The sequence below is a fragment of the Ailuropoda melanoleuca genome, chromosome 6, assembly GCF_002007445.2.
Source record: "Ailuropoda melanoleuca isolate Jingjing chromosome 6, ASM200744v2, whole genome shotgun sequence".
NCBI classification, from domain to species: domain Eukaryota; kingdom Metazoa; phylum Chordata; class Mammalia; order Carnivora; family Ursidae; genus Ailuropoda; species Ailuropoda melanoleuca.
In genome coordinates, this window is record NC_048223.1 from 118154587 (window position 1) to 118178408 (window position 23822).

The 23822-nt window shown below is 56.9% G+C and overlaps 1 protein-coding gene across 4 annotated transcripts in view; it reads left to right on the plus strand.

Moving 5' to 3' along the window:
• GRK5 (G protein-coupled receptor kinase 5) overlaps nt 1-23815 on the plus strand; it is a 208996-nt gene extending 185181 nt beyond the window's left edge. For all 4 annotated transcript variants that reach the window (XM_034663349.1, XM_011219972.3, XM_019795483.2 and 1 more), the window contains 10 exons: nt 2700-2763; nt 3686-3826; nt 6080-6270; nt 8648-8685; nt 10105-10194; nt 11658-11866; nt 16398-16535; nt 17287-17424; nt 17990-18121; nt 20170-23815. In XM_034663349.1, coding sequence (XP_034519240.1) covers nt 2700-2763; nt 3686-3826; nt 6080-6270; nt 8648-8685; nt 10105-10194; nt 11658-11866; nt 16398-16535; nt 17287-17424; nt 17990-18121; nt 20170-20268 — 1240 coding nt within the window. In that variant the 3' untranslated portion in view covers nt 20269-23815. The remainder of the gene's footprint in view (nt 1-2699; nt 2764-3685; nt 3827-6079; nt 6271-8647; nt 8686-10104; nt 10195-11657; nt 11867-16397; nt 16536-17286; nt 17425-17989; nt 18122-20169) is intronic.
• The last annotated feature ends 7 nt before the right edge of the window (nt 23816-23822 follow it).

Below are 23822 nucleotides of genomic sequence, written 5' to 3' on the forward strand. Positions count from 1 at the left end.
TTATATATATATATATATAATATGATTTTATTTATTTGACACAGAGAGAGCACACAAAAGTGTGCACAAGCAGGGGAAGTGGCAGAGGGAGAGGGAGAAGCAGGCTCCCCACTGAGCAGGACTCTGGGACCATGACCTGAGCCAAAGGCAGACACTTAACCAACTGAGCCATCCAGATGCCCCTATTCCTAGAGTTCTAATAATGCCATCTGACACTCACACAGCAGCTTGCAAACAGCCTTGGGATGCAGGTGCCTTTTCAGTATCGTTTTACTGAAGATACAAGGCTCAGAGAGGTTGATCAATTGGCCCTGGGTCACACAGCAAGGGCCTGGCACGGCTGGAACCTGAACCCATGGCCCTTCGATCAAGTCCTTCACCCTTTTTCCACCCAGCACTCTCTTCAATAGAACCCTTTAGCTTTGATTTTACTTGTCTGTACTGAACACTTGAAATGGAGAAACAGACTTTTTAAATCTGTGTGTTAACTGTGAGGAAGTTAACTTTTGCGGGCATTAAGTTGTTGAAGCCACTACGGCAGGACCCTGGCCTAGAAATGCCCCTAAATGACTGACAGCACCCCACTTCCTCCCTTTCCTTCTTTTTTTTTTTTTGTTTTTTGTTTTTTTTTGCTAACAAGATCATGGCCTGTTTGTGCCGTACTGTTGAAATATTACAGGGATTTTCTCCCTCCCAAGGTTAACCGAGAAATTCCTCGGAGACTGTATTACACTCATTTCCCCTCGCAGAGGAGCTCTGTGGTAACGCCGACCGACTGTTTGTTCTCCATGTATCGTAAACTGTTAGGCCCAGGCGCCTTCATGTGGTTTCGAGGGCAGCTGTAGAAACGCTTCCAGGGCCGCATGGCGGACGCGGCGCATGGCAGGCTTCACTGCAGCCGGGCCGCTCGTGTGCAGGAGGACATAGAACCATGGAGAGTCCGCGGAGGGGCGGCCCTCTGCTCCCAGCGGGGAGAGAATCTGTGTGTCGGGTCCCCGCCCCCCAAGGAAACAGAAGAGAGGAAGAGTCAGGGCACTTGACCTCCAGACGGGCCCGCCGGAGAGAGCCGGTGGGGGCCGGGGGCTCAGGGCTGTCCTCGGAGAGGTGCCGAGGACCTTTGTGACCCAGCAGCAAGAAGGATTACAACAGAGGGTTCATTCACGAGCTGCTGGGTGACCAGAGGCTCACTGGTCTTTCTCAGGCTGACCCAGTTAGGTGGGCCAGTTCAGTCACACTCCAGTGTGTGCCCTGGTCCGGCCTCTGGGCTGGGGTTGGGGGACGCTCAGGAGTAGTCCTGGAGGTCCAAGAGCTAAGTTTGACATCCGAAAAGCAGACTGTTCTTTATCCGTTCATGGTCCAAGGACACTTAGGCTGTTTGCATCTCTTAGCCCTTGTGAATAATGCTGCAGTGAGCATGGGAGGGAAGATATGGTAGACACATACAGCGGAATATTACCCAGCCTTAAAAAAGGAAGGAAATCCTGCCATTTGTGATAACGTGGAGGACGTTCTGCTAAGTGAAGGAAGCCACAGACAGATCCTGATGATCTCACTTAGATGTGGAATCTAACATAATGTCCCAGTCATAGAAGCCGAGAGTGGATGGTGGCTGCCAGGGGCTGGGGGTGGAGGTGGAGGGATGCAAGTTTTCCGTTAGTTCTGGCAGGTGAATGAGCTCTGCGGAGCCGACGTACAGTGGTGTGACTCTAGTTCACGGGGCCGTACCATGTGCTTGAAATTGGCTAAGAGAGTAGATCTTAGGTGTTCTTACCAGTGAGAGAGAGAGGAAGAGGGACAGTGGTGACCATGGGAGGTGACAGAAAGTTAGCTTGATTGTGGTGATCCTTTCACAATGTGCACATGTATCAAAGCATCAAGTTGGTTACTTACCATTTGTCACTTGTACCTCAAAAAAGCTGGGGGTGGGGGGAGCTGATGATTTTTAGCCAAACAGGCCAGTGATGAAAAAGCCCAAGCTATCTGCACCCTGGAGTTCTTCGGGCAGTTTTAGATGACCGTTTGTTTATTTACTCCGGGAGGTCCCACCCTGGCCTCATGGTTGGAGGGTCTGTCTGATTAGACATGGATGGCTTTAGCTAGTTAAAATGGGGGGCTGGGAGACACAAAGCAGTGATGTTTCATAAATCCCGCTTTGGGCAGACAGGGTCTGCTGGTGTTGCGGAGCGACGGGGGGAATGGGATAAAGGGGCCTGGGTCGGGGAAGGGCTGGAGACCTGCGGGAAAGGATGACCTTTCTCCCTTGGGACAGGACATGGCTGGGCAGCTGAGATGTGCAGGCTTGGGGAAGGCTGCCATGTCTTCCCCGGGACACTGAACCTGCACGTCTCCTGCCCCTCCCCTCTCCCTGCAGAGGACATAGCTGCTTTCTGAGCTTAGCCACCCGATTTTCATTTGGGAGAGAGGGAACCACGCAGAAAGTGTGGGGAAGAAGCTCCTTCACCTCTGCTCTTCCCTCCAAGCAAACCAGGAAGCCGGGACTGCTCGGGTCCCAAGCCGCAGGGGGCCGAGGGTGGTGGCCTGGGATTTGAACACCCAGCCCCAGAGCAAGTCCTTGAGCGACTCATCCACACGGATGATTCCTGGCTTGGTTTGGAGGCCATGCAGTGCTGCTGTCGTCTGTTTTTTGTGGATTCTGCGTCTCAACACAAGACCAATGTTGGGTCCTTGCTTTTTTCCAGGCAACCGGTAACCAAAAACACTTTCAGGCAGTACCGAGTCCTAGGAAAAGGGGGCTTTGGGGAGGTGAGTGAACATCGAGTCTTCCGTGGGAAGTTCCCCTACTGGGTCACTGCGTCTGGCCCTTCTGGGTGCGCCTCAGGCGTCCTGCGCCCCCTGGCGGAGGGAGGGTGAGGCGTGGGGCCCGGGAGCAGGAGGTGCCGCTGGGCTGGGAAAGGAGGTGGTCCACAGGGCTGGTGGGATGGAGGTGCTCTTGGAGCCAGCCGCAGTCAGGGTTTGCGTCTGGAAAGGAGAAACAGGCGTTACTGGCCGTCTTTGGAGGGAGGCGTGAGGGCATGAGGGGCCCAAGCATCTTGGCCAGATGATGCCACTAATATGTGCTGTTGCACTTTATCTGATCTTCCCAGTCTGTGAGGCAAGCCTTGTTATTCCCATTTTAGAGATGAGGAAAACTGAGGGTCAGAATGGTTGATGACCCAGCCAAGGTCACGCAGCCAAAAAGGGGTGGAACCAAGAAGACGAGAACCCAAATGCCCTGGCTCCTATTCCGCTGAATTATAAAGTCAGCGTTGTCACCAAAACAAGCCTCTCTTACCAGAAGCTGGTACTTGGAAGTCCCCAGTTAGCAGCGGCTGCATCTGGGTGGAAGCTTGGGACAGAGAAGCTCTAGTTGCATCTGAGAGGGGGACAGCACTTTAGGCTTTGGCCGGTCATTTAAATACCGGTGTAAATGGTTGGTCGTGCACCTTGAAAAGCTAGGATTCACCTAAGGGTAGAGAGAGGGAAGCAAGGGGCACAGAAGTCAGCTCTTGAGGGCAGGGCTTGGGGCAGCAGTAGGTCCAAGGCCAGGCATCCTTAGGTCTGTGACCGTCAGGCCAGGCTCTGGCACATCAGTTCCCAGCCCTGCCGACCCAGCGTCCTGGTCTTGGAGGAGCCTGGGCCAGGCTTTCACCTGTCCCATACCCTTGGCTTCTTTCTTGTACCTCAGGTCTGTGCCTGCCAGGTTCGGGCCACAGGTAAAATGTATGCCTGCAAGCGCTTGGAGAAGAAGAGGATCAAAAAGAGGAAAGGGGAGTCCATGGCACTCAATGAGAAGCAGATCCTAGAGAAGGTCAACAGCCAGTTTGTGGTGAGTGTCCAGGGCCTGGAGACAGGCCACCCTTCTAGTGACCAGGGCTTCTGTCCCTTGGGAAGGAGGGGGGGTCATCCAGTGTGGCAGGTCCCCATCCCCCAGGGAAGTGGAACACAGTGAGAAGATTAAGCAGCAGAAAGGCAGCCAGGCCTTCCCTCCATCACAAGGCTCCCCATGGCCAGTCGTGGCTGACTTGCTCTGGTCACTCGAACTGGCCTGGCTCCCTCTGTCACTGGACACAAGAAAGACCATTGTCATGCACACAGAGTCTAGCCCGATCCAGCCACCCCCTTCCGTCTTACAGCTGCCCCACCTAGAGTCTTAAAAGTGCGTCCCAGGGGGTTTGCCCAGGACCCTCACTGCCTCAGCCGCAGGGACGTTCCTCACGCTGCCCACCGTCCGTGGGCCAGCACTAGTCACTGCAAGGCCGAGCCAGCTGCGGGGAAATGTGGACGAGCCCGTGGGTGTTCGGTCAGCTCTCAATCCGTCTGCCACATGTCACTATAAAAAGCATGTACAGGGTGAAACTCCTACAGCACAGAGAGGTACGAAATACAAATAAAAGCCTCCCTCTTCGGGTAACCATTCTAACGTGGTGGAGTCATGCAGAGGCTTTAATATTTGTAGCCAGTGGAGTCCTACCAGACGTCTTCAGCTGCAGTGTTTCCCCTTAAATTGTAGGTCTTTTCCTGTGGCCAGACCTACAGCTGTAGCTCTTTCTTTTACACTGTGCACTCCCCTCCCTGCCGTCCAGCACGGAGATAACCCGTCATCTGTGCGGCCAGTCCCCGCCGGTACGGAGCGTTTCTGGTGTTTAAGCCACTGCAAACACGGCTGCCGTGTCCACCCTTGAACATCCCTTTGGCGCATTTCCCTGAGTGTGTCCGTAGGATGGATTCCTGGTGGAGGAGTTGTGGCGTCACAGGGTGTGTGCATTTTCTGTTTAGTAGCAGTTCCCAAATGGCTCTCCATCAAGGTCGTGCCGGTTAAACGCCCACCAGCTGTGTGTGAGCGCGAGCGATGCCATCAGCCTAGCGCTTCCGTCATTCCCCAGAGGGTGTGGTTTTATAAGGCGGCACTCAGAGGGGACAGGAGTGCGCACCTCTGGGTCTCCTCTCAGGCTGCCACCAGCCGCGCTCTGTGCTGCCAGCCCCCTTCAGTGGGGACCATAGGTCACTGCCTCCGTGCTACCCGTGGAAAATTCATCATTAAAGGAAGGGGCAGCGCTGGCTCTTGCCGGGGTTGGTGATGGTGGGTGCTACTCGGGGAAAAAGGGCGCTGTGCCTGGTAAATGGGGTGGTCAGTCTTCGAGGGCCTGACCCACCCTCAACTGTGCCCCGTCCACTGCTCCTGGCAGGGGATTTGCTCAGCGCCCTCCCGGAGCCCCTCCTTGGCGACCACGGGCAGGTGTGGGAGGGAGGGCCAGCCTGGCAGCTGGCACCGAGCACCGTCCCCAGAGTCTCCCCCTCAGCTCCCGTTCTCTTTCCTTTCCTCAGAAGTAACTCCCATTGTTCCTGGCCTTAGCATCCAAGTTTTATGGCCCAGCCTGTGCCCATCCCGGTCCATGGTGGCCAGATTTCATTTGGACTGGCTCCCTAAGTGGAGAAGGATGAGTACCACCAGTGGACTTTGCCTCAGACCCAGCCTTGCTGTCTCTCCCACAGCCCCATGGCCTCCCTTCCATCCTTGGGCAGCTGGTCTCTGCCAGCAAGGAACTAGGTCCTCCCTGTTAACGGTCCCTTTGACCAGACGTGTCCCGCATGCAAGAGGAGGCAGACTTTGCCAAACTGTGTTCCCCTTTACAGGGTCCCTCTGGCCACTTCCCCAGTCCACTCCCAGCATCCCTGCAGTAATGAGACCCCAGCCCAAAGGGCATCTGGGCCTGCTTTTCTTGACTGGCCAACAAGGCAACCCACAGTCTTAACCAAATGAAGCACGCACAGGCTTTTTTTCTGTGTAAACACACAGGCACTATCCTGTCAGGCTTCCTAAAAGGGCGGAGTGCCGTCCTGCTCTCCCCACTTCGCTTCCTCACCTGGAACCACGGTGTCAGAAGCTGTGAGTCCTTCGCCACCCAGGAGGGGCAGGGGGCAGGGCCACCGTGAGGCTGTCTGGGTGCAGGGCAGTGCCGTGAAGGTGCTGAGGACCCCGCTCCAGCCCTCCCCCGCCAGCTTCAAGGACCCTGAGGAGGACGAGTGGAAGTGATGGCAATCGCTGGACCGTCACCGTGGTGCTGTCTTGTGCTCCCAGGTCAACCTGGCCTACGCCTACGAGACCAAGGACGCGCTGTGCTTGGTTCTGACCATCATGAACGGGGGTGACCTGAAGTTCCATATCTACAACATGGGTAATCCTGGCTTCGAGGAGGAGCGGGCCTTGTTTTACGCGGCAGAGATCCTGTGCGGCCTGGAAGACCTCCACCGGGAGAATACCGTGTACAGGTGAGCAGGCTTGCTGTCGGTCCTGCCACCAGCGTCTCAGCGGGGGCTGACCTGCCACATCCTCAGCCACGCGGGCACCCCCGTGCTGGGACTCAGGGCCTGGTCGTTGCCATAGAGACGCACGCCCTGACTCACTTGGGGACCAAGTGTATGAGGTGATGTTCCCTCAGAAGTGATGAGCACGGGCCAAGCCGCGGGTCTCTTCCAGCCCAGCCTGCGGGAAGCTCAGTGAGCCAGGCTCAGAAAGACCCTAGTAGGGTCACCACCACAGGCAGACAGCAGGGCGGACCTCGGTCCCTCCCACTCCATCCAGCTTGATGGATTCCACGAGCAGTGGGCTTCGGACTTTGCTCACTGCCCCTCTCAAGGAAATGTGAAAATCTGTGTGCCCTTATACATTAGCAAACATCTGAAATAGTTCATCGTCTGTTAAAATAGTGGCTGATATTTTGAAACTGAACAGTTACATCACTGTTGAAAGGTATCCAGTAGATTCTGATTGCTGTGGCAAAGTGATTTCCACCATTATCCATTTTTAAAATGCATGAAAATTCTTTAAAGGTGAGGGATTCTCTATCATCCTCTCCACCTGCACAGATTGTTATTATATCACTTTTTTTTTTTTTGCCTAGAAGTCTGTCAGTATTCAGCATGCAGCTCTGTAATAGGTGAATATATATAAGATTTTTTTTAAATGTCCTTTGACCACAGGCTTTAAGTGTTAAAATAACTTCTGTTGAGTTGCCATTGTCATGATTGTTAGTAGAACCCTTTCTCATTGGGATCCTGGAGTATTTTACACTGTGGAGCGGGGCATCATCGTCATGGGAGGGGGAAGGAACCTGCTTTTCGTCTGTCACTTGGCATCTGTGCTACTGAGAAAGGGCAAGTGGGAGGGGAGATCCCAAAGAATGCCGGGACAGGGCTTTCTTGTGTTGAGGATCTAGAAAGGCAGAAAATTCTTGAATTTTCTGCCTTTCTATATTCTTGAAACTGGGAGCACACAGGAGCCCCCTAGACGGTTCCCGCAGACCCAGTGGGCACACACACTCCAGCACAAAGACCTTGGCCACGGAGCTCTTGGCAGAGATGATCTTGGGTTTTGAAAACAAGAAGGAATGGTCTTGATGACTTGCTCTTCTCCACCCCCCCCATCTCCCCATTTAGGCTTTTGTTCTGTTTTCATTCAAGTGAGAAGAGAAAAAATTCCCTGAGGGTTGAAAAAAAGAACTCTCCACTTGATTGCTTTTCACTTAAAACAAAAAGAAAGGCAGCCCTCCAAGTTCTGGCCCTTATTCTCGGGAAGAAGGGAATCACAGCGCCTCCCTGGCCTCCACCACTTGCCATGGCCTCTCAGTGGGTTTGGGTTCTGGCCCATGCCTGTTAGCCAGCCATCTTTCCAACCCTGTGGCTGCTGGCTTGCTGAGGTGATGGCTCTCGCCCTTATTTGGAATTGTGAACACATCAACAGAATGCCAATTAAATAACAGTAGCAAAGTGTTTTGTAATAAATAACTATGTACAAACCCATTATCACCTTGTGAGGCTGCCTCACTGGGTTTGAACACAGTAACCATTCCCGTGAGGACAGCTGCCATCCGTTAAATAAGCAAAGCCAGTTGGTTGAGAATCCCATCCTCAGTCCAGATGCTATTGGCTTAACTGAGTTGCACACGCTATCCTACTGGCTGTTCTTTTACCCACAGAGAGGACCTGCTACTAGTAAAACCAGACACCTCTGTCGCCTCTCTCCCCCAGTGGGGGGGCCCATGCTTATGAACAGTGATAATGTCATCAAAGAGAAGAGACGGGAGGGGCAGAAGGATAGGGGCGTGCCTACAGCTGTGCCTTGCCACTGTGCTTTCTCCCAGGCTTGTCACTCTGGATTGAGAGATGTGCCAGGCTCTAGGGGTCCCCTTCCCAAAAGGGGGTCCCTCCTCAACAATTCTCTGCCCCAGCTCTACAGCTTTGCTGTGTTCTCAATAACTTCTCTTGGCTAATTCCCAGGCCCCGCTCTGCCTTCAGGGCATCCCAGGGCATCCTGAGGCCTCCAGGTGTTCCCAGCCCTGGAGGGGTCTCTCACTATTCCGGCCAGAAGCATTCTCTGTCCTGGTGCCCTCTGTGCGGATGGGAGCCAGGGCTGGCCTTTGCCTGACCCCTTCCCAGTCATCTCCAGGGTCGGGAAGATGCCTGGCAACAGTGGCATTTGTTCTAAATACTGGGAGGAGGGAAATTAGTCCAAGATTGTCTGGATCCAGAGAGACCAGACGGCATGAGCCAAGAGGTGGGAAGGCGACATGGGAAGAGGTCAACCCGGATGCCATGTCCTGATGCTCGGAGCACCCACACTCACATGCTTACCGTCTTTCCCTTTCAGAGATTTGAAACCCGAAAATATCCTGCTAGATGATTATGGTAAGTTGGGGAGCAGCTTGGGAGACCCCTTTCCTGCTCTGCAGCCGAGATGAGTGTCACAACCCAAAGGGAGCAGTGGGCCTTCTGTAGAGCCTCTCGGAGGCACGGCCCTGGGACCGTGGGAGGGCAGTGGGTGAGTAGGGGGAGCACCCACAGCCTCCCCCCAATCCTGGGTACCTGGGAGGGCAGTGGGCATGGATAAAGTGCCTGCTTGGTGAAGAAGTCGTGTGACTTGGCCAAAAAAGAGAAACAGACACGGAGACACAGAGAGAACACTGATTGAGGAGTCCGGAATTTCAGAGATCCTGGGAAAGTACTTAACTCTTACACAACTTCCCTGCACCCCGTCTTCCTTGCCTGTGAAATGGGAACAGTGGGCCCTGCTCGGCCCACTTCAGAGGCCGGGGGGAGTGGTGAGGCTCACACCTGTTTTCTGACTAGATCTTCCCATCTCTGCAGAGGGGGCAGGGCCAGCATCCCTGTGCCCATGTGACAGATGACAAGATTGAGCTCAGAGGAGCCAACCTGCCAAGGTCATCTAGCAATACCAGTGGGAAGCTGAGACCAGAAACCAGGGGTCCCCCCAGCATGCCCCAGACACCAGGCAGCCCCAGGCAGAGGGGAGGGAGAGAGGGAGGCAGGTCGGTCGTTGGTGACCTGGAGGGAGGTTTGAGTGTGATGCTACTATGTGGAAGAGTGGGCAGAGCGCCCCAGGCCTGCCTTGGATGAGCCCAGTGCTCACTGGGGTTCTTGTTCCCTGTTGGAGTTGGAACCCTGGCAGGCACAGACAAAGAGGAGGGGGCAGATGTGGCTGTGACCCGGCCTGGGTGGGCCGCTGAATAGGACAACAGCAAGACAGAGCTCTCAGCACTGTGTCATCTTGGCCTTTGGGGGTTGGTCCCGCACTCAGTTCCATCTCTCAGTCTCCCCAAGGCCTGGACGACTTCACTCTGTTTCTCCGAAGGGAGAATGCAAAGAACCTCCGAAGATCAACAAGGCAGAACAGGGGGTTGCTTCCCAAATTGTTTTATAATTTTTCCCCTTAAGCAAGTTGTAAAATTTTGGGAGAATCTCCCATTTTTCCCATGAAGCAATCCCAGAATCAGGCCAAGGCGTTTTAAGCTTGGTGATCTCAGCTTTCCAAAAAGCCCGTGAGGGCATTTTATGAGGTAGGTTGGCCATTGTCCAGCCAAATCCAGGCATCCTTTCCTATCTTTATGTTTCCTTCCTGAAAAGTAACGACTGACCCACACCCTCTGACACCTGGACTTTCCCAAGGGTCTGCAGTCACCCGAGGGGCTGATGGTGCTGCCCCTCCTCGCAGACAGATAAAAATGTGAGGGTCTGTGGCCCTGCCCGGGGTCGGCTACACGTCCACGGACTGTCCCAGAGACCCTCTGACTCTGCTGTCCCACTCAGGCCACATTCGGATCTCGGACCTGGGTCTGGCTGTGAAAATCCCTGAGGGAGACCTGATCCGCGGCCGGGTGGGCACCGTCGGCTACATGGGTAAGTGTGGGCATGGCCCCTCCCCGAGCCCACCTCTTGGCCGCTGGCCTCTTGGTGCAACTGTGACCAGCAGTGGAGCCATGGTGGGCAGTGGGAGGTCTTAGCCAGGGTGGAGGGGGGGTGTTGGGCCCCAGGGTTCAACTTGCCTAAACTGAGCTCTCTGAACCCCCCACCCTGACCCCACCTGTGCGTCAAAGCCAAGCCACTCTCGGTGTCAGCGGTCAGTGCTGGCACACAGCGCTGCTCGGGGAGGCTGCTCTGGGTAGGGGCTGGGGCGTTGGCAGGCAGCCTTTCAGAGAGGCCCCTGAGAAGAAGGCAGTCACTCGGAAAGGCCCAGAAAGGAGTGTCACCTGCTGTGTCACCAAGCAAGTTGCTACATAGAGACCAGCCTTAGGCTCCCTGCCCTGCCCCCAACCCCTCACCGCATACACCCAGTCCAGGACCCCTCCCGGTGAAGGACATCCCTGGGCTTCCTCCTGCACATGGTAGCTCCCATACATATGTCCACTCACCCCAGGAGGTGGGGGCTCCAGAAAGCTCTGGGAGCCGGGGATGTTGTCCTCTGCCAGGCTCGTGCCAACAGCATTTGTACAGGGTTCTCTAGGTTGTGTCTGCTGCTAGAAGGTTCTTTTCAAATTGCACATCATTTGGGAGTCCATGGGGTGTGCACCTACCTGTATGCGGCTGTGTATCCCCATGCCAGTGCGGATGGATGGATGGATGGATGGATGGATGGATGGATGGATGGATGGATAGCTGGACAGATGATAGACCGAGCGCTCCATCTGCACGTCTTTGTGGGCACCTGCGTCTGTCTCCTCGAGCACGGTGCGTTATGTGCTCACTGGCCTCTGTTATGTGCTCACTGGCACGTGTGTGGATGCCTTTGCCTCTCGATGTTTCTGACCTGCCTGATGACAAGAAGCTTATCTTGTTTGCACTTGTATGGTTAATCTATAATTCATTTTATCAAAGTAGTAGGGAAGGCATCGTGAGAGGCTGTTTCAATTCCAGGTGAACTTAAAATCATCTTTACTTTGTGTGGACACATCTTCATTCCTGGAAATAAATACGCGTGTACCACCTACTCTGTGTCAGGTGTCATACCTGTTACTGGACACAGCAGTGAATAGCAGCTCCAATTCTAGTGGGGGAGACATTTCCGTCCACTGTGGTCAGCCTTCTGAAGCCATAGTCCGAGCCCTTCAGGAGCAGAGGAGAGCAGGCAGGGCAGGCTCGCTGGAGGAGGTGGTGTTTATGGCAGTTGGTGAGAAGGAGTCAGCAGGGGGAAGTGTGTCCCTGCCGTGAAGCTTTAGGCTTTCTGTGAGCGACGCCAGCACTGCTGGGCGCAGGAAGCCGTGAGGCTCCATCTCTGTGAGTCTCAGTCCTGGCCCCCTGTGCCCCTGATCTGTCCTGCCACTAGCTGTCTCTTACCTCTCCTGGCCCCGCTCCTCTGCCCGCAGCTCCGGAGGTCCTGAACAACCAGAGATATGGCCTGAGCCCTGACTACTGGGGTCTGGGTTGCCTCATCTATGAGATGATTGAGGGCCAGTCACCGTTCCGGGGCCGCAAAGAGAAGGTGAAGCGGGAGGAAGTGGACCGCCGGGTCCTGGAGACGGAAGAGGTGTACTCCCAAAAGTTCTCTGAGGAGGCCAAGTCCATCTGCAAAATGGTGAGCTCCCGGTGAGCCAGACACTCCCCTTGGGCCAGGCGTCTAGTGACGTCTCTCCTCCTGCCCCAGCCGAGAGCCGCGAACAGGGCTGAAGCAGGCAGGGTCAGGCACACTAGGGCAGGCGTCGGGGAGCCCCCAAGCAAGAGGAGCGAGCGCTCCTTGCTGTGGACCGGGGTGGTCCGCGAGGGCTTCCAGGAGAAAGCCCGAGGTGGGGGCAGAGAGGCTCCGTGGCAAGGGAAGGGGGCTGAGGAGAAGCGCATGAGACTCTCTCCATCCCACTTTGTTGGGGGAAATCAGCGTGGAGGAGAAAGGAGGTGATCCCAACTGGTTCCCCAAGACACAAAGGGGTCTTGGGGTATCCCCTGCCCTTGACCTTGGCCCCCTGCAGCCTCAAACTCTGGATCCCTGGGTGCTGGCTAAGGCCAGCAGGTGCAGCGCAGGTGGGGGCGTGTGCTGATATTTTCAGTCTTTGAACATCTTACAACAGAGTTTTCCTTCCACTACATGGAATGCTGGTCACACTGGCTTAGGTCCCACCTGACAACAATCCTATGCGTAGTGGGATTCGATCGTCCACGGGGAGGGTGCAAGTGGGGAGTGATGTTTAGACAGGCTGGGCAGGCAGGGCCAGATTGTGGGGCCGGCAAGCTGGATAGAGGGAGCAGTGACAGGAGCCATCAAAAGCGAAGCTGGAAGTGAGTCCGCCCCTGGCCCGCTGTCCTTCCCCTCAGCCCAGCTGGGCCCACCCCTGGCCAGAGGCTTTGTTATGTGTGTGTGTGGTGGGGGGGTGGCCACATCCCATTCCTTCCTGGCTCTCAGGTTCCCAAGTTCTGCCTGTGTCTGCTTGGGGCCCTCCTCCCTCTGATGCCAGGCCCAGCTGTGCTGTACCCCCACCGCAGGCCCCTGCCCTCCTGTGCCAGCCACGTGGGGACAGGAGGGCCTGAGCTCCAGGGACCCGTGAGCCCACAGACTTCCTCTCCCTGGGGCACTGCTGCACCTGGAACAGCAGATGCGCAGGGCTGAGGCTGGAGGCTGTCCTCCCTGCCGCCTCTCTGATTCATGTGCATAAACCACGAGGCTGGAGTGTAGAGAAGAGCAGGCCCGAGGAACTGATGAAAGTAGCCAAGCTTCTGCTTCCGGAAAAGTCGAGTGGCCCAGGAACCATGTGGCGCAGCTCCCCACCCTGAGGACACCCCTCTCCTGGAGCCGTCTACCCACCGCTTGACCACTTCCTCCTACCACCTTCAGTCTGATGTCACAGAGCCATGGGAAGAAGGATTTGGGGCAAGAGCTACCATTTGACCACTTCCAAAAAAGAGGAACCGTAGACCTGCCACTGATGTGTGTGGGAGACCCTGAAGGACGGATGGCGTGCACACGTGCAAACACACACCCAAGCCACATGGCCGTGGGTTGGCCTGCAGCCGGGCACTTGCCTGCATGTGCGGGCCTCCCAGAAACCCAGGTAGTCATGGCAGCCAGAGTCAGGGGAGGGGGGACAGGAGGAGCGAGGCAGAAGTCAGGTCGGTGGAAATTTGGGGTCCTAAGGACGTTTGAAAACCGAGATTGGGGGGCTGCAATAATACTTGGTTATGGAGGCAAGGTGTTTATCCAGTGGGACCAANACAGGAGGAGCGAGGCAGAAGTCAGGTCGGTGGAAATTTGGGGTCCTAAGGACATTTGAAAACCGAGATTGGGGGGCTGCAATAATACTTGGTTATGGAGGCAAGGTGTTTATCCAGTGGGACCAAACTGGGTGAAGGATAGAAGAGGGAGGTCGTCAGCCATGGTCAGAGCATCACCAAATGTCCCAGGTCAGGGTGGGGACTCAGTGGCCTCGACAGGACATGGGACATGCCGAGAGGACAGAGAGGAGAAGAGGGCCCCCTCCCTGCCCGCTGTCCTCCTTGGTGCTGGGCTTTGGGGCTCCAGGACCCAGGGCTCTGCTGGCCCTCTGCTTCCCCCTGGTGGCCACCAAGGGAAAGGCGGTGAGCTGAGCCTGGGGCTCTGGACCGACCTTGGCCCATGGGTGTCAAGCGTCAAACCAGAGTCCCCTCATCTTTCTCCGCTGGAAGAACTGACAGAAGCTTCTGACCTTGCTTCATCTTCTTACAAATGACTATCAGGTCTTCAGAGTCTAGCCTTGAGGCTTCCTGGCACCCCTCACCCCAGCCTGTCTGGCAGCCAGGTTTGCCCTATCCTCTCCAAGAGGTGCCAGCTCAGGACACAGCAGGGCCTGACTCTGAGGAAACCATGAAGGCTTGGGGCACATCGGGCTCTTTCTAGACTCTGGCAGCTCCAGCCCTGCCTGTCTAAGAAGGCCACTCCATAAACAGTAAGGAAGCTGGTCGCTGGCTGCCAGCTCCTTCCCCCATTCCATCTTGGCAGCCACAGGACCCTCTCCACTGCTCCTGGGGTCCAGAAATTCATGCGTGTTACTGCCCTGGCCCTTGGTCCAGTCCCTTGGCCCAGACCTCAGCCCCACCTCCCTTAGGTCCCTGCTGAGTCCCAGCACTGGCCCTTCAGCTACCTCAGCCTTCCACCCCATCCCTTCTCCTCCAGGAAGCCCACCCTGCCTGTGCCACTTGCCCAGCTCACACCACCTCTCCTGGTGTACACTCGATATCAGAGTTGCAAACAGGCAGCGTGTTGGTGGGTGTTCAGCCTGCACGGTGTTTTAGAAAGAGGTGAATGGTGGATTCATTGGCAAGATTGAGAATTGGAGAGATTCCACATAAAAACCTGGGTTTTCAGCCCTGGGCCCTGGCAAGAACTGATGGGTAGCCTGGCGCGGCCCACCCAGCCCACTTGGCCTTTATTGTCCCTGTTTGTGTCTTCTCTCTGGCCGGCCCCTGCAGGCTCTGGGGTCTACAGCTGGGAGGTCCAGCCTCTACCCAAGGAGCCTTGCCTCTTTGGGATTTCTCAGAGCAGGGAGGAGCCTGGCCCAGCACAGCCGATTCCCAGAGCCTTTGTGGAAAGGCAGAAGCCATGGTGATGAGAAGCTAAGGCCCCAAGCCACCAGCTCGCTGGGCAGAACTGGCCTGGGTGGTCGTGGATCACAGCTTGACAGCGATTCTCAGGGCTCAGTCCTTCCCAGGCTATGACTGAGTGCTTGTCCTGGTGCCACCTTTGATTCCTTTGTTTGAAGGGAAATGGGGGCCGGGGAATGGTTCCTGCAAGCCTCCCCCTCCAGACCATGCACCCCAAGAGGCCCCCCCACCCACTGGCTGTTCACTGCAACCCCAGCCCACGTGGCTGGCGGCAAATGCGTGTGGAAGGAATGCACACAGAGGAGAGGCTGCCAGGGTGTTGGAGGAAGAAAGGGCTGGACTCCCTCTGGGGTGCAGGCCGTCTACCTCAATTCTAGTCTCAAAGCAAGCAGGAGATTCCAACGGCATACCAGGTGCAGTGCTCAGTGGGGCGGGGAAGAGAGCAGCACAGGTGGGGACCCCTGGACTGGGGGCGGGGGCTGACGCCTGGTGGTCAGCTGATGGTCCTCAGGCATCACAGCCTGCCCCTCCCTCAGCCCCCTGCCCGCCCTCTCCCAGCCTCCCCCTCCCCGCCCCTTACCCTCCTGCCAGCCTCTTGGCCTCATTCACACCTTTAGGCCTCTGGCCTGGCCGTCTACTTCGGCACCGCCTCTTCTCCTATGAACCTTCCCACCTCTTGGTTCTGATGAGGACACTCCTCTACCCTGACCATCCGTGGCTCCCCACTACCTCCAGATCAAAACCCTCCTGACCTGGTCTTCAAGATCCGCCAGCACTCTCCCCAGCACATCCCCTTCAGCCTGACCCATTCCCCCATCCTCATCCTTCACCCGGACTCAAAGACGGGTGTTCCCCAAGCCTGCTCGTCAGGTCTCTCGGGCTAGCGCAGACCCTCTCCCCGATGCCTTCCCCACTCGGGAAAGCCTGTTGCAAACGCCCTTTCCCTGGGAAGCCTCCCGGCCCCCCAGCTGGCAGCCAGGTTGTGTTCCTCGGCCACCGTGGTGTCGCACCTGTAGTGCCTCAAGGGGTCCTCTGAACAGGATCTTGCTGAGGCTACGTGCTCCATGCCACCCCCATCGGCACAGTGGTTTGTGCCAACCAGGTGCAGGTCCTCAGAGCCCTCCAGAGTTGAGTGAATGAATGAGGGAGACCTGCAGGGACGGTCCTGGCCCTCGGCGGCTGACCTACAGCAGGGGAGGTAACACAGTGCGGCGAACATTAGTGGCGCCCGGCACACAGCCGGCGCTGGATGTGCCGCCTTGGGGAGGGCAGACGGGACACCTGCTCTCCTGTGGGCTCCAGGCACCTAAGTCCGCTGTGACGGCGAGACCACCCTGACGCCAGGCCCGAGCAGGCTGGAGCGGAGTCCATCGGGTGCCTGGGGGTGGCATGGGCACTGCAGAGGCTGGAGGAGGGACACGTACTTAGGGGCGCACTTGTGAAAGGAGATGGCCATGGTGCCCCACGCCCCAAGCCCCCTGTGGCCTTCAGCAGGAGGGGGGGCCTACCAGGCATGACCTCTCAGGGCTCTCTTGTCACAGCTGCTCACCAAAGATGCAAAGCAGAGACTGGGCTGCCAGGAGGAGGGGGCCGCGGAGGTCAAGAGACACCCCTTCTTCAGGAACATGAATTTCAAGCGCTTAGAAGCCGGGATGTTGGACCCCCCCTTCATTCCAGACGTGAGTAGCCTACCCAGCCCAGGCTGGGCCTGTGCACCCACTCACGACCTCGACCAAACGAATGTCCTTGAACTCCGGGAGGACAGGGCCAGTGGGAGAGTGACAGTAGCGGGTATTGGCACTGTAACAGGTGCAGCTCGCGGTTCTGGGGCCTGGCTCCATGGCAGGCACTTCCATCAGCCTCATGGCCTAGGTGCTTCACTGTCCCCAGTCTGCCGGGGAGGAGACTGAGACCTGCAGGGGACACGTGCCTTTGCCAGAGCTCCTAAGCACCACAGCTGTGAGCCGAGCCCAGGCGTGTCGGGCTGCAGGGCCTGGGTGCCCAGCCGTGGGAGAAGGGCCCGGGAGGGCCTCCCTGCGCGGCGTGGCTCTCTGGCCCTGGGCCCCCAGCACTCCCTCTCTCTGTGGAGGGTGCACTGAGACCCCAGCTGCGGCCACCCTCATTCCCATGGAGGTGCATGGAAACGCTTCCACCATCCTGATCCTGCGGGCTCCGGGGAAACAATCTTCCAGGGGAGCGGGGATCCCCGAAGGTACCGAGGAATGTGAGGTCAGAGAGGGCATGTTCCGTCACCCCACCGTGGCCCCAGCCTGGAAGGTGGGGTGACCAGCAGCTGGCATAAGGGTGATGGCAGGAAGGAGCCCCTCGGCAGATCTGTGGGAGAGACCTGCACCGTTCCCGGTAAGGTGCCCCCCGCCCCCCATCAGAACCCGAGGCTGGGCCCCGTGTGACCGAGCACTCTGCCCGCAGCCCCGCGCCGTGTACTGCAAGGACGTGCTGGACATTGAGCAGTTCTCCACCGTGAAAGGCGTCAACCTGGACCACACGGATGATGACTTCTACTCCAAGTTCTCCACGGGCTCCGTGCCCATCCCATGGCAGAGCGAGGTGAGTAGGGCTGTGGCCGTCTGCACCCTGAAGGAGGGGCCACTGGGTCGGAGGGATGAGGCCCGGACTAGGGTGCTGTTGGCATGGGGGTCAGAAGAGGGATGGGGGCGGGAGGGACACAGTCGTCTAGAGGGCTATCTTGGGAAGTCTGACTGGGAGCAGGAGCACAGGGGCCATGGCTGGAAGCACAAGTGGGAATGCACTGGGGGAAGCCCGTGCTGCTTCCACAGGATGGACGGGATGGGGCAGGGGAGGGGGCCCTGGCAAGGGGAAGGGCGCAGAGCATGTGGGTGACCTGGGCTCGGGTGGGTGGAGGGGGAGAGGAGGTGTGGGTTTGGCAGCTGGACGATGAGCACACCCCCTCAGTGGAGGCAGCTGGGGGAGGCTGGCAGGGGAGAGGCAGTGGCAGGCAGGAAGCGGTCCGGGCCTGGGCCCCTGAACGGGGCGGGGCGGGTGGAGGACCTATTTGGGAGCAGGCTCGGGGCAGGGTGGCGGCGACTGGGACTCCTGTCCAGCCAAGATGACTAGCGCAGCCCCTCATGCCACCTTGGCCTGGCTCCTCCAGATGATAGAAACCGAGTGCTTTAAGGAGCTGAACGTGTTCGGACCTAACGGTACCCTCTCACCGGACCTGAACAGAAGTCACCCTCCGGAACCGCCAAAGAAAGGGCTGCTCCAGAGAATCTTCAAGCGTCAGGTGAGAGATGCCTCCTCCGTGCCCATCTGTCCTGGCTTCGACCCCGGGACGCCCGGGACGCCCCGGGCCCAGGTACTTCCCTGAGACCGGAGCTGCAGCGTTCTCCCCACGTGTGGGGTGTGGGAGCCCAAGGGCCGCAGCAGCGCAGATGGACAAGCAGCCTGTCTGAGCCCCCGAACCCCGCCAGGCGAGGGGATCCGCAGGCTGGAAGGGGCAGGGCCTGCCCAGAGCCCACCTTTCATCTCGGGTTCTCAGCCTCGGCACTGCGGACATTCGGCTGATTCTCTGGGACGGGGCTGCCCCGTGCGCTCGCAGGTATTGAACAGCCTCCGTGGCCTCCGTGGCCTGTACCCCCCCAGGTGCCCATAGCGCCCCACCCCTGCTGTACCAGTCAAAAATGTCTCCAGACCTGGCCCCATGTCCTCTGGGGGCAAAGTCTCCCCGACAGAGAACTAGCTGCCCTGTGTGGCCATTGGAAAGGCTCCGGTTTTGTAGGTAATGATTGTGCATAACAAGGAGCGAGCAGGACAGAACCTCACGGCTCCTGGGGTCGGCCCCCCCTTGTTTGAGGCTGTGGCCTCCAGCTGGCAGCCTGAGGAGACTTTGCCCCTTGGGTAAAGGCACTCTTCCTCAGAGCCTGTCCCTGGATTGAGGGTTCGGCATGGGCCAAGAGGCAGAACTGTCCCGCAGGCCTATGAGAGACCACGGAGGCCCTCACCTAGTCCCCCTTGCCCAAGGTGGCCAGAATAGCGCCCCCTCCTGGCCTGGCCCTTGAAGGAGGCTTGGCCCCAGTGTGTCCATCCCACAGCCTGGGAGGCTCCATTATTTACATCCCCCTGTCCCCAGCCCCAAGGAGCTGCCCCTCTCCCAGGAGGCTGGAGAAGGAGAGGCTGTGCAGCTCTGGTCCCCAGGCCCCAGGCATCCCAGCTCCCCCACCCCCACCCCGATGACAGGATGGGGTGGCTGTTGATGGTGCCCTGCTGTGGACCCAGCTCTGCACCGAGTGCTGTTTGAGGGCTTGTCTTACGTAATCTCCGGAGAAGCCAGGGTCTTAATTCAACCGGTCATTCAGCCAGTATGTGACGAGTGCCTACTGTGTGCAAGGCTGTTTCCTCAGGGTTTGAGATGCACCAGCAAGCCAAACTGGGATCCCTCCCTTTGGGCCTCCTAGTGCAGTGTGAGCCCAAGATGTGCTGCCATTACCCCATTTCACAGGGAAACAGAGGTGAAGGGCTGTCCAGGAACTTGCCCAAGGTCACATGGCTGGTCAGCCCATACGAAGGATCTGGGGGTAACGTCAGGGGGCACGGCTCAGGCACATGGAGAGAAAATGCAGACTGAGGGCAAGTTTGGGGTTTGAACTGAAAGCTTCATGTGCGTTTCACATCCTGTTCCAAAATAGACTCCGTTCGTATACTATAAAAATATAGTTTTTAAATGCTTCCACCAAGTAAAATTGAAGTTCCCCAAAGAAGGGACCTGTCCCCTTCCACACGGCTGAGTCCCTAGCATGTACTTAGGTCCTGGGACAAGCCCTTGCTGTGGAGGCTCACAGACCCGGGGTTCAGATCTGGCCCCGACGCTTCCTGCTACGTGGGTGGCACCGTACTGACCCTCCCCGGCCTCTGGGGGCCCTCACTTCACGCTCCAGCATCCCAGTACAGAAGTGGCTGTTGTCCCTCACGGCACACAAGGCAACCAGGAGATTGAATTACTTGACCAAGGTCACGCAGCTAAGTGACAGGTTTTAGACTCCAACCCAACCCAGGCAGTGTAACCCTGGGCCTACGGTAACGAGCCCTATAGATCTTCTAGGAGGGGCCACCTGCTCCCTCCCTGCCTTGGGATCTTCTTAATCCCATAGCTCTCCCCCTGCCCCAAGGGGTGGCCTCTGGCCTTGGGTCTGTGGTGGGACAAGGCACAAGGCAGCAGGAAGCAAGGGGAGCTGGTCAGCAGCCCTGACCATGGCCCCGTTTTCAGATTCAGAGGCCCCTACACGTCCACCAGGACTGACTCTCTCTCTCTCTCTCTCCCTCCCCCTCCTCCAGCATCAAAACAATTCCAAGAGTTCACCCAATTCCAAGACCAGTTTTAACCACCACATAAATTCAAACCATGTCAGTTCAAACTCCACCGGAAGCAGCTAGTTGGAGCTCTGGCCTTGAAGTCCACGGTGGTACCAGCCTAAACCCTTGTCCTTAGAAGCAGAACTTGTGGACGGGGGAGCCCTCCCAGGAGCCGGGGAAGGAGGCCAGCGCAGAGCCTCCAGGTTTCTCAAAGAGATTTCCACTCAGGTCTGTCTCCAGAGGTGGCCCTCAAGCCGACGTGGAACATTGCAATAGAAATCCAGTTGGATACGACAACTTGCACGTATTTTAATAGCGTCATACCTAGAACTGAATTTTGTCTTTATTATTTTTAAAGAAAAGTTTTGTAAATTTCTCTATCGTCTCAGTTTACATTTTGTATATTTGTATTTAAATGAAAGTCAGACTTTGAGGGTGTATATTTTCTGTGCAGCCGCTGTTAAGCCATGTGTTTTAAGACATTTTAGAGTGGGGGGGTGGGGGGGTTTACAAAACAAAAAAATGTGACTCAAGACTTCCAGCGCCTCAAATGAGAAAATGTTTTTATTAAATGTAGAAAATGATTCACATTTCACCTTTAAAGGATTGGTTGTATCCATCTCTGTAACCTTTCCCTCACATTGATGTCACCTTGCTGTTGGCTTGTAACAACCCGAATTAAGTGCTCCAGACATACTTCGGGCTTCACCCCCCCCGTCACAACATCCTCTGCGAGGTCTCTGGAGTCACCTGGGGCCAACGTGCACTTTTCCTTTAGAGGCACACGGTGTCCGTGTTGCTTCGGCCTTGGCCTCCTCTTCCTTCTGGAAGGCGGCTGGTACACTTTCTGAGCAGGTTCTGACTGCTAAAGCCCGTATGTTTTCAAGAGGCTTGCATTTGGGGATTTTTGTCTTATTCTGTTTTTTTAAGGGACACATTGCGATGATAAGTAGTCATGGAACCCCACCTGTCCCAAATCCTATGGCCCGAGGAAGCATCAGGGAGTGGGGGTCAGTGGAGTCCTACTGAATGAGTCCACAGAGGGGGAGGGAGGCTTGCCCAGGGACTCCGGGCACGTTCCTTGCGTGTTTATGGGGTCACAGGGTCTGGAGAGCTTCACAAGGCCCCACAGATTCCCTGGCCCCGGTGGCGTGGATAGGGTTCTCTCTCCAAGCAATGGGATGCCTGAGGAGGGGGCCAGGATACCGCGGAACTCGACACAAACTGTCATTTCTTGGGAGGGGTGGAAGAGGCGAGCTCTAAGGGGGCATCTCAAAACTTCAGGCACAAGTAGCCCCCAGGAGGACGTGGTGGCTTTGCCAGACCAGTGTCTTCTGAGGGCAGTGCCCAGGCCCTTTCAGCATGGCCCTCCAGCACCAAGGAGCCACTGGCCGCTTCCTGTTGCCTCCACGAGGTGACAAGGAGGAAATCCACCGTCGCCTCCCCCCTGCCCCAGAACAGGGGGAGTGGTTGACACCCCTGCTCCCCTGCCTGGCTGAGTCCCTAGCGACCGAGTCAGCCTCATTCAGACCTGGTGTCGGCCACCCGGCAGTTGCCAGGGTTCCTCCCAGTGTGGGTCCTGCACTACCTGCACTGGCGTCTCCGGTCAAAATGCAGATTCCTGGGCCCACCCAAACCTATGGAATGGATTCTCTGGGAGTAGGGCCCAGGAATCAGTGTTTTTAAGAAGTTCTCCAAAACATTCTAACACACCCTCAAGAAGGCACTGCTGCCTTAGCTTCAGTGCGGCTTTGGACTCTCCCAAAACCAATTCTTTCTGTGACCCAGGCAGCTTGGAGCACGAGCTTTGAGGGAGGAGAGCGTAGCGGGCATGGCAGCCTCCTGTCCCATGTCTGGGCTCCTCCCTCCGACTGGGCCAGCGGGTCCTGGAGCACACTGCCAGAGAGGGGGCCTTTGGGACCATTGTTTTAGGTCACTTGACAAACATGGCAGAGAACAAGAGCTGGGCTTCCCTTGGATCCCTCCAACGTGCAGTATTATTCTCTTCAAGACCAGCTTTGGCCTCACGGGGCTGCTTCTGTTAACCTCTCCTGGGCTGCGTACGAGATAAATACAAACAGCCATACTCTGTTTTTTGCCAAGTGAAAGCTCCAGTATTTTAAGATCCTCAAACTCTTGCTGACCCTCCTTTCTTAATGGAAAGGACAGTCATCTTCCTGGGACGGTCACCAGCCCAAGCTCCCACTCTCCCTTCTCCTTCCTTTTGCCCAGTTCACAGCAACTCCATGCTTACCGAATGACGGATTGAGAAGCCATCTCCTTCCATGCCTCCGAGCCCCACACTGGCCGCTTGCTGCACAGAATCCTCAAGGAGCAAGAAGGAAACGTCTGTCTGCTCCGTGGGTTTCTGTGTCCCGGGAGCTCCAACGATGCGAACATACAGGCCTTCCTAGGCCTCTTAAAATGACTGGAGTCTCCCTTTGTATTTGCAGCCTGTCCCCACCGAATGCTCCTAGGACTGGAGCCACTGGCCTTTCTGTGCCTCCCCTGCTCTGTTCCTTTTGGCCTGTCGTTTCCTACAAGAGAAGTCATTATTTAAAACAATGCCTGAAAATCAGCCCTCCTTTCCACCAAGTCCCCCAGTCCCCAAGTCACCGAAGGTCCTACCCCACCCCCAGCTTCTCCTCCAACTTGTTTTCTATAGCTACATTTTTTTAAAGATATTTTTAAATTAGGGGGAAAAAAAAAACCCAAAACAAACCCCACCTTCCTCCCCATCCCCCCATCTGGGATGAGGCAGGTTTGGGCAGTGAATGGATTTAAATTTTTTTTTTTTTTTAAACTTTTGAGCTCTTCACAGAAGGGCCTTTCTCCAAGCATGACATTTCCTCACTGGACATTCGCTGACCTTGTGCCTTTGAGGTGAGACACGGGCCCTGCAGAAACATCTCTGCTTCCACTTTTCAGGAGACAAGCTGCTGTCCCCAGTGGGACAGGGGTCATCTCTGCCATGAGCACCACAACCGACGAGTGTCTATCGAACGCCCTTGGGGGTGCTCCGACAAGGTCACCCACAATACCACCAATTCCTGAGCCCTGCCGTCACGGGGAACGCCACCCCATCCCGTATCACTCATTCTCGACTCTTTCTCGGCCAGGAACATCACTCTTTAAACCACGCGCTTTCGAGGGCCGCTCACTTGCCCCGTTGCTAAGCGTTGCGGCGTCTCGAGTGGCCCCAGAAGCGTTTTTTTCCTGAAGTGCGCTGCTCTTAGCAAATCCTCAGCCTTGGAGGGGCAAGGCACGTGGAAGAGAGCAGGGTACCTGGGTTTTATGCACACCTGACAGGTAGCCCGCCGCGACCCCTGGTGGTGAGTTCTGGGGACACGTGAGGACGCCACCTCGTCATCGAAGGCACGCCAGGAGGTGGCCGCCTGCCCGGGAGCCCAGCGAGCCCCCACGACACAGAGGGCATGTCCTCGGGGCAGGCAGGGCCTCCACGCCTCGCCCAGGAGCCCTGCCCCCTGTCGAAGCTCCTCGTCGCTCTTCCACACCCCGTCTTTTCCTGAAAGGCTCGGGGCATCGGCTTCCCACCGACTCTCCCAAGTGAGCCGCTGACCCAGACCTCGCCTCGGAGGGAGCACCGCGGCCTCCTTGCACCTGGCATCCCAGGC